Genomic DNA, 16,709 nt, shown 5'->3' on the forward strand with positions numbered 1-16,709 from the left:
GTGGTATAAGCCGGTTCTCGCTGTCTTGTTATCGAAAAACTGATAATTATTATTAAATTGAGGAACCGACTTTTGCTACATTCTGTATATATTAAAAAAATAAGCAAAATGCATTTAATCATCATAACGTACAATGGTAATGATTTGAATACCTATTAAAATATGTTTGTTAATTTCTATTTTCGATTTCTGTTAAATTAATAAATCTGTCATAATGTTCATTGGCAAGAAACGATTTCATTTATCAATATACAGTTTTAGTTTTAATTATATTTATAAAGTATTGAAATAATTGTACAGAGTATAAAATGTTTATTCATGTATTTTTTAATAGTACTGGTATTTAGTATTAATATAATTTGTCTCTTTTAATACTTTAATATTTAATAATTCCAAATTACAAAGTATTTTCAATTTTGCATTGATTAAACGAGAACAAAATCCTGTACCTACCTAATTTATAAAATAAACTGCCAAAAATATAATGTTAAATTATACATGATTGGGATTTTAAGGGTTTTTATGGGTTTAAGGGTTTGGGTTATAACACTAATACATATAAAGTATAGTCTATATTAAAGTAGTAAGAGTGGCGGAGATATTAAAATGCCATAAACATTGTGCTTAATAACTTTATACCTGGAAAGCTGTCTATTTTATAATTTTTACTGTTCCCACCTAAATGTTCTTACTGACCATAATACGCTATATGACCATAAGCCGAATAAAAACTACACGTCTCCCTCAAATGTGTGCATTTAGGCGATCTACTGCGGTTTCGGTTTTTAATAAGCGGCATTTTCGGTCTGACGGGTTTGTTTTCAAAAATATCTTCCCGACACTTCTTGTAAGTGATCAAACGTCTGAGATAAAACATTTCGTCGTTTGTCTTTTGATGTTTATTGTTTCCGGCGAGACGCGTTCCAGGCGCTAACCGAATTACAGTTAACGCAATCGTGTATACTGTATAGCCGGTACATACAATAATATGTAGTCCAGCCACATAACAGATTGATTTTTTTTTTTTTGTTTTGTAGAATCTACGTGTATGATCTAGTATCTACGTAAGAGCTGTCTTGCTGAAGATACAGTATTAGGAACTCGTTTAGTCTCACTCGTATCTGGGCAAGCGGTACCTTTTATAAATACATTTTTAAGTCAACTAATAACATGTAATAATAAAATTCGGAATATACCTACTCTAAGATATTAGTTTTAATGTTTTTATATTTTTAATCATTTTTTTAAATATCATAAATCAGATTTGTGAGAATAGTGTAAAACGACTGTATTACCTTTTGATCTTTGGACTTTGGATGGCAACCTATTAATTTTCAATTTTCAAAGAGATTTTTTTTAATACTTTTGCATGTTCATGCATAAATAGTATTAAATATAGGACTTCTGGTTTATATTTGTATATATTATACTATAATTTAAAGTTATTTAGAGTATTTCTTAAGATATTTGAAGCATGCAATTCTAGTTGAAAAACGTTTAAGAATTGTACTACAGCTGTAATATGAATATTAATTAAATTCAAAATAGTTGTATTATGTCGTTGAATCAAAATCTGTTTGAAAAACATAAACATAAATGTATATGCATTTTATAAATTTTTAATGTTTTTAATGTTTTATAAAATATTTGATGTTTTTATTTTCATGAAGTAGCAGGTATAAAGGAGGTATTATTTGGAATATAAATTAAATATTATATTTAATTTTACAACCAGACATCAGGAATACTTTTTTACACAGAAATATTATGTTTATGATATTAATGGTTTTTACTTTTTACATCGAGTAAATGATATTTACACACATAGGTACTTAATGTTGTATTTAGACATTCAAATATTATATTATAACGTAATTGTGTTTTTGCATTTTGACGGCTTTGTATGTTAAACTTTATATATATAGTACCTACATAAATACTACATACCTATGTGATATGTTGTTAGTAGTTAATACAACTAAGTACCTACTAACAATATTGAATATATTAAGTAATATCAGAGATGTATTATTGTATAATGTAAATTAATATCCTACACAGAGAAGAGAAATAAATAGTACTGGTACCAATAAATGTAATAATACTAAAGTAATGACATATTTGATAATAATAATAAATTAAACTCTAATATTGATTTGTTTAATATTGTTTCTGTGCTATATTGTTTGTAAATTGTCGAACACCAATGTTTTAAAACACTTTTTAGCCACGTGCTATTTATTATTATAAAACCCATTAGAATATTAAATTAAGTAAACATTGAACGACTTATCGTACTATAGGTGGATTGATATAGGTACAACAATGCACGAATATTAATTTCATATGTGGTTTTGTGACAGATAAGATAATAAAATTGAACATTTTTAAGTGAATGTCAGTATCAAAAGTTATTCTTCGTTATAATTTTTTTTAATCATGGTATTTTGATAAATTTTATAATTTTTTAGCTTAGATATATTACTGTTTAATAATTTTTCATTTCAAATCGATAATCTAACTTTGTACAGTTTTATTTCAAGTATTTTCAATATATAATTATTCGCAAGATCAAAAAAAATTGAAAATTGAATACGAGGTTTCTCATAAATTTTATTTGTGTCGTTAAAAAAAAAAAAATTGAGCGTGATTGACTCATTTCTTATAAGTGTCTAAAGTCAGAATTTTGACAAAATTCGTTGAAAATATTAAAATATGCAAATTATTTTGAGTCAGAAACTCATAAATTGTTTTTCTTTTTATATTTAGAATTTTAGAATTTAATACAAGATTCTTCATAACGTTTTTCTACTTTTGATAAAAAAGGTTTCCCAGAAAGCCACCTTATTTTTTTTTATTAGCGTTTGAAGTTCAAATTTATATTCACCCTTAAATTAGTGATTTCTAATCGAACGATTTTCTTATTTTTTTAAAATTCAAAATCGAATTACCGTGAATACAAGAAATTTTCACTAAGTGTTTATATTATCATTTTCTTTTTAAAATAATATTTTTTAAATATTTTGACACTTTTTAAACTTATATACACGATTTTCATTTTCATTTATTTTTTTAGTTTTTAATTTATTCATATCGTTTGTAAATTTTTTACTGGGTCAAAAATCTTAAAAAAATATTATAAGGTTCCTTATAAGTCATTATAATGTTCAATACTAGATAAATAGATACAAATTATTTTTATATTATGATATTATATTGATAAAAACCAGGAACATTTGATAATTATTTTGTAGTTAAAATTGTATAAAATATTTCATTTCTGTAGGACCGCGATAATTTAAATAATGTTTCTCAAAATTTCATACTGTGAATAAAAAAATATAAAAATCTAAAAACGCTTATTTTTTTTCTAGATATTTTAGAAATTCAGTAGGTTGAATAAATGTTTGCCTAGAACATTGCATTGAAAATATCATTGTGTGCATAAAATATACATATTATATTCTTAATATATTTTTAATATAATAATATACTTTAAAAGTTTTAAGAACCTGCAAATAAATAATAATATTTGTAGTTTACAAAAAAATAATAAAAATTGTTCTTCTTCCTTTAAAAATCTAATTTCGTCCAAATTTAAACTTAATAGTAAAATAAATTACTTATTAGAAATAATATCATACAATATACTCAGCAATATAGGCTGACCGACTATCTTCGCGCAGAATCGTTTTTCGTATACGTTGATTTTATACATTGAATTCATTTATGTTCAAATAACATTTACATCAAAATATATAGTGATCCACTCCACACGTAATGTTCATCAGACCGGTATGAACTTGCCTACCTAGTACCTTTTTTAAAATTTGTTTTAATTATAAGTTTATATCTCAAAATAAATAAAATAGATGTGTAAATAGTTTTGACTATGAACTCTTTGTAGTTAGATATCAATAGCTAAATAATATAATTGTTGAAAAATACGAACAAAACTAACCAACATTGAACAATTTCTATGAAAGATCAGCTACCATGGTTTTAACTGATCGATGTTCTGGATTGTTTCTCAACTGCGTTGAATTATTATAGTTTCCAAATTTATTGAGTGTCTAGATCACATCAATGTCCTAGTATTTGCAACTATGGTCAACTTAATGAGATGAGTTACTAACACTCATTTCCTGATTTATGTTATTTATTTATACAAATTGATTTTTAATCTACGGTTTTGTTGAAGTATTAGGGTACCTATATTATACTGAATAAACTATAATAAAAGAAAATGTCTATAACATCGAATATTATATCACATTTTTTCCAAAATCAATACTAAACCTGATCACGTAAGTATTAAAATCTTATAAAATATTATACTTTATTACCTATGTATGATGAATACTATATATTTATCATTTGTCTTATTAAATGCTTTAAGAAAAAGGAGATAAATATAATACTTAATGTAATAATAATAATATGCAAAATTATTATGTTATATAAATCTTGATATTATGTTATCACTTATCAAAAGTTTCTATAGGGGGTGTTAAAGAGAGAATATCCTATCCAGTTTGTCTTAAAGGGTTATTTTTATATCCAACCTATATAACATTCGCAATTACGCAATTACTCATGAATTCTGTTAAAATGATTGATGTATTTACCTGTAAACAAAATAGTGGTGTCATGATAATATTGGTTTTGTAATATTCTCATCTACTGACTAGCCTTTTTCATCATGTTTAATTAAGTATCTAGTCAAAACAAAAGGATGCTCAACATCAAATATAGTTATACGTTGAAACATCGAACGTCGAGTAGGTATCGTTAAACATGCTATATTATTTTACTGTAATTACTTAATAATTATTAATTAACTTATTAATTTAGTGGAGAGTTACTAATAACCCACTTTACTGCAGTGTTACAGGCACATCGTTGCAAATAATATTTACTTATACTTACTAATATTTGTTATTTCTGAAAATATGATCTCTGTTTATTATTTAACTGTGTTTAGTTGTGTTTGGGGCTGACACAAGTAAAATTATCTGAAATACCTTTTAACTATAACTTGAAAACATTTACAGATAAGTACCTACCATGTGTTTCTCATGCAGCCACACTGTTTGATTAGTAACAAAGCAAGTATAATAATAACAATAAGTATTATAAATGTATCAACTAAGTCAGTCAGTGTTCACTCAATATAAAAATTAACAGCAGAAGGAGTTTAAAGTTTGGTCAGCTATCTTAATATTATGTCTATTGTCTGTAATATAATGATAAAACAATATTGTATGCAATTCATGTTGCGATTTAGACATATAGCCATAGGTACATGTAAATATAATGAACAACTAAGTACCGATCTTATTAGTGTACGTTTCGTTATGCCTACATCGATAAACAATAGATTATCATTTACAAGCACTGATAATTTAAGGTGAATAAAATTCAAATAAAAAGACATAACACCATTGAAGTGGTTTGTAACAGTTAAAATTAAAAATAATAAAAGTAAATGATTGAATAATTTCTTAATTTATTATTACCATGATATAAAAGGTACATGCCATATAATATTATAAGAATGTATTGTATTGTATATACATATTATATACCAATAGAGACCTGGTACATAGTATAGCACATCAGAATATTATATGGATTATTTACAATATATATTTGGTAGAACCTAAGTGGGTGTGTTTATAAATACCTACGTACCATCTTAAACGTCTCACTCATATTTTAGTAGGTACAAGTTACAACTTACGTTAGTATAATAGGTACAGCTCTAGCGTGCAGTTCTACGATTTATAAATTATGCGTAAAACTATAATAACAATAATTAATTCTTTACCTTAGATGAAGTAATATATAAAGACATAACTACATAAAGTCCATTATAATGAATACCTAACACCTATATTTAAATACAACTGGTGTTTAGTGGTTTAACATTAACACTATAAAGTAGTGGGCACTGGACAATGTATTAGTAAAGTTAATTTAAATATACCTAACCTAACCTTTCATTAAAAAAAAAAAAACATAATGACCATGAAATTAAATAGTGTATCAAATAGTACGACAGCAGACGTTACTTTTAATTAAATGTATGTTACTCATCACTGACAAACGGTTTTAAAATAAAATGCAATATGTTTGGAAAATTACACGTTTTTTTTAACGCAAGCAGTATAATGGAACCACTGAAGCGTAATATTTTATGGCTTAAAGTACCTAATCGATTAAGACATACGGAAATTTAAGTTTACTAAGCTATAAGACAAGTAAATGTTAAGTATAATGTCATACTGAATTATTGTAATTTAAATAAATACCATCGATTTGCAATCAAAACATGGAGGAAAACTATGCTGTTCGTATTTAAAATTACCATATCATACCATAAACATATTGTTTTATTGATTAGTAAGATAAATCTCATCATTCATGAGATATATAGATTTAAGATACTACCAAGTACCTATTCAATGAACAGTGGTGCAATTTATTAGGGGTAGGTAGTTTTCAGTTGGATTTGGGTTACTGAAATGTGGACATTGATAAAGTCAGTACCTTTGGGCTTCGGATCGTCCATAATATTACTATTTACTATTTAATAATAATGTTAACATTGTAACAATGTTATACTTACGAAATTTGTTTCCCTCTTTTGGTATAAACAGAATTAATTTACCACTGAATTTTACGTTTGTTTTAAGATTAAATATTAGAGTTATAAAAATTAAATTGAAAACCAATATTTGTAAGTACTTATTAGATTAATTCTAGAATTAAAAAATATATGTTTTTAAATATAAAACTTTTGACAATAATATTGTTTGATTATTTCCCATTACACGATTCTATTGCCAGATTTTTTCCAAATTACCTCCATATTGTTTAATGATTTTATTGATAAGCATTGATTATTCTTAAGACAAATATTGTGTCTATTGTTAAAATACATCATAGGAACAACATTTAGAGTAAATAATTAGGTGCATACGTTGTGTGTACACTATTATCAATTACCGATGATTGTGTGCCTAGAGAATCAGAGGTAAATTTTAGGTAGTACTCGTACAATTATGATTATTACTGTTTTTATAATTGTGCAAATAAAAATTGATTATACACAAATCCCAATTTCCGGTTGAAATAAAATCTGATCGTAAATATAATTTCTAAATTTTAATTTTTAACCACTTTATTATGTATATTTCCTTCTAAGAGAATATTAAATAGGTTACCTACTTCTACAAAATAATTTGCATCTACCTACCTATAAGATTTCTAATAATTTATAATAATAAGCATTATAATAGGGATATTTTAAACAAACTTTTTCTTATTGCACCTATTTTGTAACGTAAATTTTCTTCCACGTAGGTACGTGATCGTTAATTTGTCACTGAATTGGAAAATTACGAGACCTTTAAAGCTTTGTTGCAAAATATCGTACAAAATACGCACATATAATATAATAATACATACATGTAATATATTTTTACAAATTAACAACCGTATAAGACCGCAGTCTTAGTGTTGGCTTCTTTGGAAACAGCTATACATAGTACCTATGTAAAAGGATTGTAAAAGACGTATATAGTTCCGTATTGGCATTTTCACGTTTATATAAAATATTATGATGTGTGTAATATGTGCGAACATGCGCACATGAATCAATTTATTACGCGCCAATGTGCTGGACAATTTATCAGCATTTGTCGAAAAGTAATAAAAACATTTTGCTACTTTTATGATATGGTCTTCTCGACGCCACGCCGCGTTACTCATTTATGTTTCGTTCGGGCAATAAAATTGTAATTTCTTATGTTATGAATGGTAATATTATGTTTTTCGACATATTATGTTTAAGTTTAACGTTGGCAAACAATACGCGTATTAACAACAATACTCTGTTTGTCAATACAATTATGTATATTTTGTTATCCGTGTATAAGCGTATATTATAATTTCCAAGCGTGCGCCGCGCCGTCTGTATTATCGTTTCTGTATAAATTACACAACGTATAAACAGAGTATATTAATAAGAACGATCATCATGCTTCGTGTTTAGCGTGTTGCACGCCGATGACCGACGAACAATTAACAAAATTGAGAGGTTGCCAACCTTTTTTTTATTCTAATCTTAATTCGGGACTGTAGTTTTTAGATTTCAAGCAGAGTAAGATACCAATATTGTTTTCAAAAAAAGATCATAATTATATTCGTTTAAAAAAAAGAAAAAAATTCTTATAGATAATACATGTTCATTGTTCATGGTTATATTTTATAATTTTATAATCGTTTAAAGTTATTGTTCGTCTCCCTCACTCAGAATTGTTTTTCTGTGTGCGATAATATTTTATTGAATAAGTATGTTGATTTTATTTAATTCAAATTATTACTACGTATGATGCAGCAGAAGTAAGCCCTTTGGTTTTGTTTTTAAGTACCTAATGGCGTGGTTAACGCATAAGTATCTAAGTATCCCACAAAAAGTGAGAAATTATTTTTAAGTCATAATATTTACCATTTTTACTCAAAAAATATTCTATATAGTACTTTTATATGGATATTTTGGACAATAATATTATAAAGGAAAATATAAAATTATTTGTTATTCGTTGACAAATAATTTTTTTACAAATAATTATTCGGAGAACTTGTAAGATTTTCTTTTGATGAGGCTAAGCACCCAACATATTTCCACTAATAGTAGTGACTTTAAATTATATGATTTTAAATAACTTTCAACTATTATATTAATATATAATCCTTAAATAATTAAAATTTTTGAATCATATTAAAATAATATTTTTATGCAAATTATTGTGATATCATATCGCAACGGGATACCATATTACACAACGTTCTAGTGTATAATTTATTTATTTCAGGTATTTTACATGCAAGTAAAATATCAACTTAATTTACTAAATTATATACATTATGGTACGGCTACAAGATATATATATATAAACATGATATCATGGGCTCCACGGTGTTGCAATGACTTTTAATTATCTTATAATTCTCAATTCTTTGATTTTAGCTTGGGCTTAGTATGATTGGTATATTATAATATTGTTTTCACAATATGGTGTTCATTTTTTTTTTAAAATGTAATTAGTTTTATTTTAAGAGTTTAAAAGGCAAATAAATATCCTATATTTCATTATATTTAAATAGTCAAATATAATTATTTTAGCGTGATTTAAATAAACACATAATTTAAACGATATACAATATATACGTGGGTATCCTTTATTTATTTGCACATGACACAACACTATCATCAATATGTAGCATTAAATATACCCTCATGTCATGTCAATAACAGTATACGAATTCTGATCATCACTATTCATTAATTAAAATTATGTAATCGTATACGTTTTGTTTAATACGCTCTACGAAATACCACTGCAACTGTAATATTATAAGTCTGGTATAAAATAAATTGCTGATATATTATGTTCAACGCTATCTTCTACAAGCATTGTATGAATTTAACATATAATATAACGTTTTTTTACTCCTTAGCCATTTGTTTTTTCTTTTAATCTAATTTAAATTCTATGAGAAAAAATCTAGTTTTTTGTAATCTCCATAATATACGCTGTTTCCTGGAAAAAAGTTCGTTCAACACGGATTTCCGTTTTAATATCAAGTTTGCTTCGGCAAGATTATACAGTAATCTTAAATTTTTTTTTAATGTATAAAAGTCAAAATAATTAAAAGTTCTGAGGCTCACCTCCACGACTACAACGTAGAAAAACGCCCTTCATAGGCGCACAAATTGTATTCGACCGCGAAACAAAGTTAAAAAACGCCCTCAAAACATACAATACCTATATACCTAATTGATTAAATTACAAATCAGTTGTTTTAGTTAAACGTAATTGGATTCCTTGCTTAAAATATTAAGAAATAGACATATAAAACTAGACATGTAACACATAACGTTTTCTAGAAAAATAAATACCTATAATGAAAAACTATACATTTGAAATATTGCAGAGGAGGATCGGTCGCCAAACGAAAATTATTTTAAAATATTGTTCATAATTAGGAATCATTTAAATTCTACTTATTTAATATCAACGCAACAGATTAATCGATTCATTTTTGTCAAAATATCAACAGTATACTTATTTTGGTTTTATAGTACCTACTTACGCCTGACTGTACATGTTAAATATTTTTATGCTCAAATACTGTGATGATATTTTTCTTTAATACCTAAATTAAAATTATAATATTTTCTTGTGAAAACTGTGTATTTTTATAATTCGTGTTGTTAGCAACTTTTTTACTATCATTTATCAACCACCTTGCATTAAAACAATTTATTTTAATTACCGTTTATTTGAGATTTTGTCAAATTAAAATGTACAAAATATTGTACGTAAATTATAAATAAAAAATGTATAATATATTTATATTTTAATACTAAACTTTTTATGTCAGATTCCTTCCAGAAGTAAAAATGTTTGGTTTTAAATTGGATTTGTAATATTTAGGCATTTTAAATACTCGTACACGACAAGTTTCATTGGTAATAATTTTTTTTTAATTTAATATAAGGTAACAGAATATTATGAAAAAAAATATAAATATATTTTGAGTTCAGTGGAGAAAAGTTAAGTTAAGGAAGGGATTATATCTCGTGATTAAATTATGCTCCATATTATAGACAAACTTTTAGCTAACTATATGCCTATATATACTTCTCTTCCCAAACATTTTAACGCTAGTAAATAAGAAAGTATATCTATTAGTTCAACATTAAATATGTGTAAGTACATCAAAATATGTAGAAAAAAACTCCATATGAATAAGAAATTAAAAATATGCTTTGATATTTATAAATTAAATTAACAAAAAAAAAATTCGAAAGAATATTAATATTTACTTTAAAATATCACAATAATCCGCTTTGATTGTGAAAACTAATTTCTAATATATTAATATAAATTAACTATTCAAATTTAATAAAACGTGTACCAAAAAAACAAAAATAAATCGTTGGATTGGTACACTTTATATTAGGAATATCATATATAAATCAATTTTAAAATCTTGAGGATTTATAATTCTATAACATTATATTATTATGTTGTATCATAAAAAGAAACTTGATCAAATTAAAATAATATGAAGGATAATATAATGAAGGAACCTTAAATTTTTCAAAATTTAATTTCACATCTTTTGTGGTTTATTAATTGCATCCATATAGGAAAATAGTGTTATCGTTGAAGTGGGTGTATCGTGTATGCTTACACAACAACTTACAGAACTGATAATCGTTGACTGTATATTTAACGGTTTTATAAAATAGTGAAAATGACCTTCTTTGGGATTAAACACAATACAATGCAAACTAATAACATCAAAGGTGTATTAATATATAACCCATAATAAAATTTCTTTTTAATTATTTTAAGTTGATTTTGAATTAAATCCAATACTGTTAAACTAATATTGTAGGTAGCTGTGGTTTTTTGAGGAAATCATTCATATTTTTATTCAATGTGTTATTTGGATTGTTATTCGGTAATGGTTATAGTCTGTATCCTAAATATATCTTTGTAATATAAGAATATTCAAAAAACGTTACTGATATGATTTATGAATATATATAATATATGTTGTATAATTTCATGATATGAGCACATGAATTAAATTGCGTGAATCAATTATTAACGACTTGTATGGTTGTTTGAAGTGAAATAATGGTCGTAAAATGTTTGACCCAATACTATCACAAACAGGATGGGCCAACGGGAATATAATGATGTCAAGTATAGGAATTGAGTACTTATAGTGTTTATGTAGGATTGCACTTACTTCAAATGGTATGGCGAAGAGTGCGATAAGTATGTCAGCGAACGCCAAGTTTGCCAAGTAGTGATTGGTGACTGACCGCATCCGCTTGCTGGTGACGATGGCCCATATCACCAACCCATTTCCGGCCACAGCGATCACTGATATTGAACCGTAGAGCACGGATAGAACGACGACCAATAGGGCTGGAACCTTGTATAGGTCGGAGCTTTGTTGGTCATGCAGCAACGTATCGTTGCCTGTAAAATTGGAGGTGGCATTTGCCGTGAGATTTTCTGTGAGATTTACCGCGATCTTGGTTGCGATTTCGGCGGCGGCCATTGCGCTAGGCGACGGCGGCTTCGGCTGAAACGTGGCAACATCGGACTGTCAACAATTCTGACGCCCGCTATTGGTCGCGGGCTTTGCGGCGTTGCCGTCCCGTCATGGCGCCCCGCGGACTCGACTGTGTACCGTGTAAATGTGGACAATACGGTGGTGAAAGTCGTTCAAAACTCACCGTTGACAATAACAGGAAGTAATCGCACAAAGATTTTTAAAACAGTTTATTTGTGATTTGACGCACTCGCCAATAACGGACCTGAAGTTGTCAGAGAGCGAGTCAACGTCAAGCACAAGCGGATAAAATGACAATCGGTCTCTGTATCGATTAGATATATTATTATTATTCGTACATAAACTTTAATATCGTATACACACACACCACAGCTGTTGTAATCTTCAAAACACTCGACACTGCGACGACCGTGGCGACAGCAGACTGGCAATAAATATATTAGGCGTTTGTCGACCGTATCATACCTAACCTATTGACAGATAATGATAAAATATGTTATACTATTGCAATCTTGTAAAAAGATACTTTTAATTTGTATTTAAATAGAGATACAAATACATCAACTTAAAAAGTATTTAAATAGTATTTAAAGTACTTTTTTTAATAAGTATTTAAGAACAAATACAAATACTTAGAAAGTATTTAAACACAAATACTTATTTAAATACATTCGTTTTAAGTTTTACCTTTGGGTTCAATACTTTTACTCTGATATTTAAGCTTTAAATTTGACCATTGAGATCAAACTCATTCAAACTGTACATATTATTATATGGTTAATACTTAATAGTTCATATATAATGCATGTTCCATATTCTGGTACTAACCAAGGTACCTATAATTATATGATAAGTTAATAATCACCAATTAATGATCGTTTTAATCATTTATTGTATGAGAACTAAATAGATATTATGAGAACCTTTATCTCCACAACAAACCTAGCTTCTGGAGAAAATAATTCATGTATAAAAGCTATATTTTTGTAGTGAAAATATTTGTATTAATGTATACATTACGTATGTATTCTAATCAATTATTCAATAGGAAAAAAAAAAATAAAAACAAAAATTAATACCAGAAGTCTTTATTGGATTTTAAAATCATATAGTCTTTAAAATTGTCATCATTCATTTTGCCTCTTTTTTTGGACAGCACAGCACCTCCAACACTAAACACTCTTTCTACAGCAGAACTGGATGGAAGTGGAGTATTGTATTGTATAAATACTTTTTTTTAGAGTAGGCATGGAATTCAAAACATTTAGTTTCTTAGTGGGGCCTTTCTTAAGAAATTCACTCAATTCATTTTCAACTGAAACATTTTCAGATTTTTTTTGGGACCATGTAAAAAATAATGTACTGGCATCTTTATCTTCATCACTACTGTTATTGGATTTATTTAAATTTCTGAGAAAAAAGATAGTAAATAATCATTTATTGAAAAGAAATCGATAAAGATTTTATTCGAAAAGTATTTAAAAAGTATTCTAAATACAATAAAAGTATTTAAATACATTTACTCAAATACTTTTACTCAAATACTTTACAAGACTGTACTATTGTCTAAGAAAAATATTATGTTATTATTATTCAGTGATCTGCAAATATTTTTTTTCACGATTCTTTTCCAACTCTTCGTAATGAGTTATCACGATTGAAAAAATAATTCGTTGTTATAAAGTATATTGTTATAAGCGATATCTTATTTTGTTTGTACAAGGGCGTAATTTAATTTAATTTTCCTGGTTTAAGGCAGGCCAATATTTTGACATTTAACCAAGCTGTTCAAAAAAAAAATGTATATTAATACTATTTCCTTCCCTAATATAATCCTAATTTACTCGTATCAACTAATGTACTTTTCAAATAGCTAGAATTTCGATGTATTAAAAACTTTTAAGCAACTAAAACAATCAACTGATTTATTAATTTAAAATTTTAATTAGTGAGTATCTACGTGTTCTTATGTGGTTACGGCCTCTTATAAATTGTTACTACTGCTTCTTCTATCTCTGAAGCTAAACCATCAGATCATTTAATCTATCATCACCCATCACAGTGTTTCGTACATAGGTTTTAACTCGTTTGAAATATGAAAAAATCTTTCATTAGAAGCTGTTGATATTGCCAGATTGGTAATTTTAAGAGTATAGAATTAATGTTTAAACTTTAAAGTTTCATTGAAATCTTCAGAATAATGTTCAAGAAATAATCAAGCAATCAAGCCACACTTAAAACATATGGCTAATCGGTCTTGACTCTTATATTTACTTTCTTAAGAAGGCCAAAACACGTTATTATCATTTGTCAACGGATATATTGAAGGCTCAACATCAACTTGAAGTTATATTCATTGAATGTACTACCACATTTTACCGTTTCCCCAACGAGTACTACCCCTTATTAGCAACTGGCGCCGACTTTTATTCAAATAAGACCATAGAGTAATTTATTGTTATTTATTCAGAACTGTATGAGTAAAACGAGAGTTTACCAATTGCGCTTAAAATGACCTTTTAATATATTATTGGCGCTCGGTATTTTCTGAGTCGATAGACCAATTGCGCTCCGTCTCTTCTGGTTCGATATACCAATTGCGCTCGGTATTTTCTAGGTCGATAAACCAATTGTGCTCAGTTATTTTCAGGTCTTACAATATTATAATTGATATTACAGGATTTATTATCTAGGTATACCTTTATAAAAATGTGTATTAATAAATAGATAAAAACTTGCCTCACACATCGTGGTTATCACACAAGGATACATTTGATAATAAAGTGGATGAAAAAATTAAATAGACATATCACCTAAAAGAAATACTTATACTATATAGTATACTAAAATATTTAAAACAATATTTATTTTATTTATTATATTACATGCATATACAAGTGTATTTTATTGATACTTAATAGTTAATTATAACGATGCATATAGGAGCATCAATGGAAAGCCAATATTATTAACATTGTTAAGTTAGTGGTGCCTTCGCACACCTCCACCCCTACAATGACGCCCCTGTTTTTGTATGAAATTAATACACAAATATCATGGTTTGCTACTAAATATATTGCATTTAGTACGTTTATACGATGGTGTTAAAATGGTTTTAGATCTACAGATACTTGTATTTTTATTGGTAAATAAAATAATCCAAGAAACATAAGAATAAAAGAGTGCCTATCCGTTGATTTATAACCGTTTTAAGGGGATTGCAAATGGACAATTTTTAAGGAGTTCAAAATAGGCAATTTCCAAATTATATGCAAGCGGGTCTTTACAATGCGTGAGTTGTAAGTGATCATTAGTGCGTGTGCATGTGTATAGAAGAAATAGTGGAGAGCTCCCACAGGCGCATGAACAAGTAGCTTTGCCTCGACGTTGTGCGCGTGAACTGTAAACAATGTACCTACCTACGCTCATTTGCATGTACTTTTTGTCAACCCTACCGATGAACCTGATAACGTGATAAGACTTTTGAAAACCGATTTGAATTCGTTAATATGTATAATTGAGGTCGATCAGGTTACATTTTAAGATATTTAATTTAATTATCAACATTTCAAATTTCGTAAATTTTATATATTCAAAATTTCAAACAAAATGTATAGGAGCTTAGGAACACAATAATTGTCTAATGTTAAAATTATTTTAATAAAGTAGATCATCTCTAGACAATCTCAAGTAGACATATTAACGAAATCAAATCAGATTTCGTACTTATTAATAATTATTATCTATTAAGTTATATAGCTGTAAATTTGAAATATAAAATTATTTATATCTACTAATTTAAATTGTAAATAATAATTATGAACATCAAACATTATTTTGTATATTTACAAAAAAAATTGTAATTCATGTTGAGTAATAAAATAAAGATATCCGCTCTTTTTATTACGTGTACTTAAATCTAAAATTATATTCAGTGATATTTTGTGTATACGGTATTATAAAAAAAAAATATTTGGTATATTTCAGTTCTTATTTTTTTGTAAAAAATACAAAATTATTAGTATAAATAAAATAAATCTTTGACATTCAGATTCTTTTGTATTTCTATAATCAAAAACTCTCTCTTAGAATATTTTATGAAAATCATTTCATTTGTTGTAACACTAATGTATATTTAACTTATTCTTACATAATATTGAAATCAAACTTATATAGCAAATATACAGGGAAAAAAATAAATCTTCTATAAACTAAGAATTGGACACACCAGAATAACACATGGTTTTCTAATGGCAAGAGAACTTCCACTATTATACGTAATCCGTGGATTAATCCTAAATATATCAAACACATAATGATTTAATGTCATAAATACACGAAAGAAGGAACTAAGTAATAGCTCCTTGGATGCTGCCCTGGGATCGGATGCAAAAACTATCGGAATATTATTTCGATAATCTTAAAAAAAAATTTACAATGTAAAAGTAAAAATTGTAAAAAAAAAAACTCATGTAGGTACTATGAAGCTGCAATTATAGATAAATTTGATCTATAGAGAAAGATGTTCAATTACTTGT

At 26.9% G+C, this 16,709-nt stretch overlaps 1 protein-coding gene across 1 annotated transcript in view; it reads right to left on the minus strand.

Moving 5' to 3' along the window:
* The window catches only part of LOC100169468 (tachykinin-like peptides receptor 99D), a 49,777-nt gene that overhangs the window by 28,022 nt on the left and 5,046 nt on the right, over positions 1–16,709 (minus strand). The window contains exons 2-3 of the mRNA XM_008183127.3: positions 12,539–12,641; positions 11,839–12,475 (exon numbers count right to left, since the gene is read on the minus strand). Of these exons, the coding sequence (XP_008181349.1) occupies positions 11,839–12,156 (318 nt within the window). The 5' untranslated portion in view covers positions 12,157–12,475; positions 12,539–12,641. The remainder of the gene's footprint in view (positions 1–11,838; positions 12,476–12,538; positions 12,642–16,709) is intronic.

Source organism: Acyrthosiphon pisum, chromosome A3 (assembly GCF_005508785.2).
Source record: "Acyrthosiphon pisum isolate AL4f chromosome A3, pea_aphid_22Mar2018_4r6ur, whole genome shotgun sequence".
NCBI lineage: Eukaryota > Metazoa > Arthropoda > Insecta > Hemiptera > Aphididae > Acyrthosiphon > Acyrthosiphon pisum.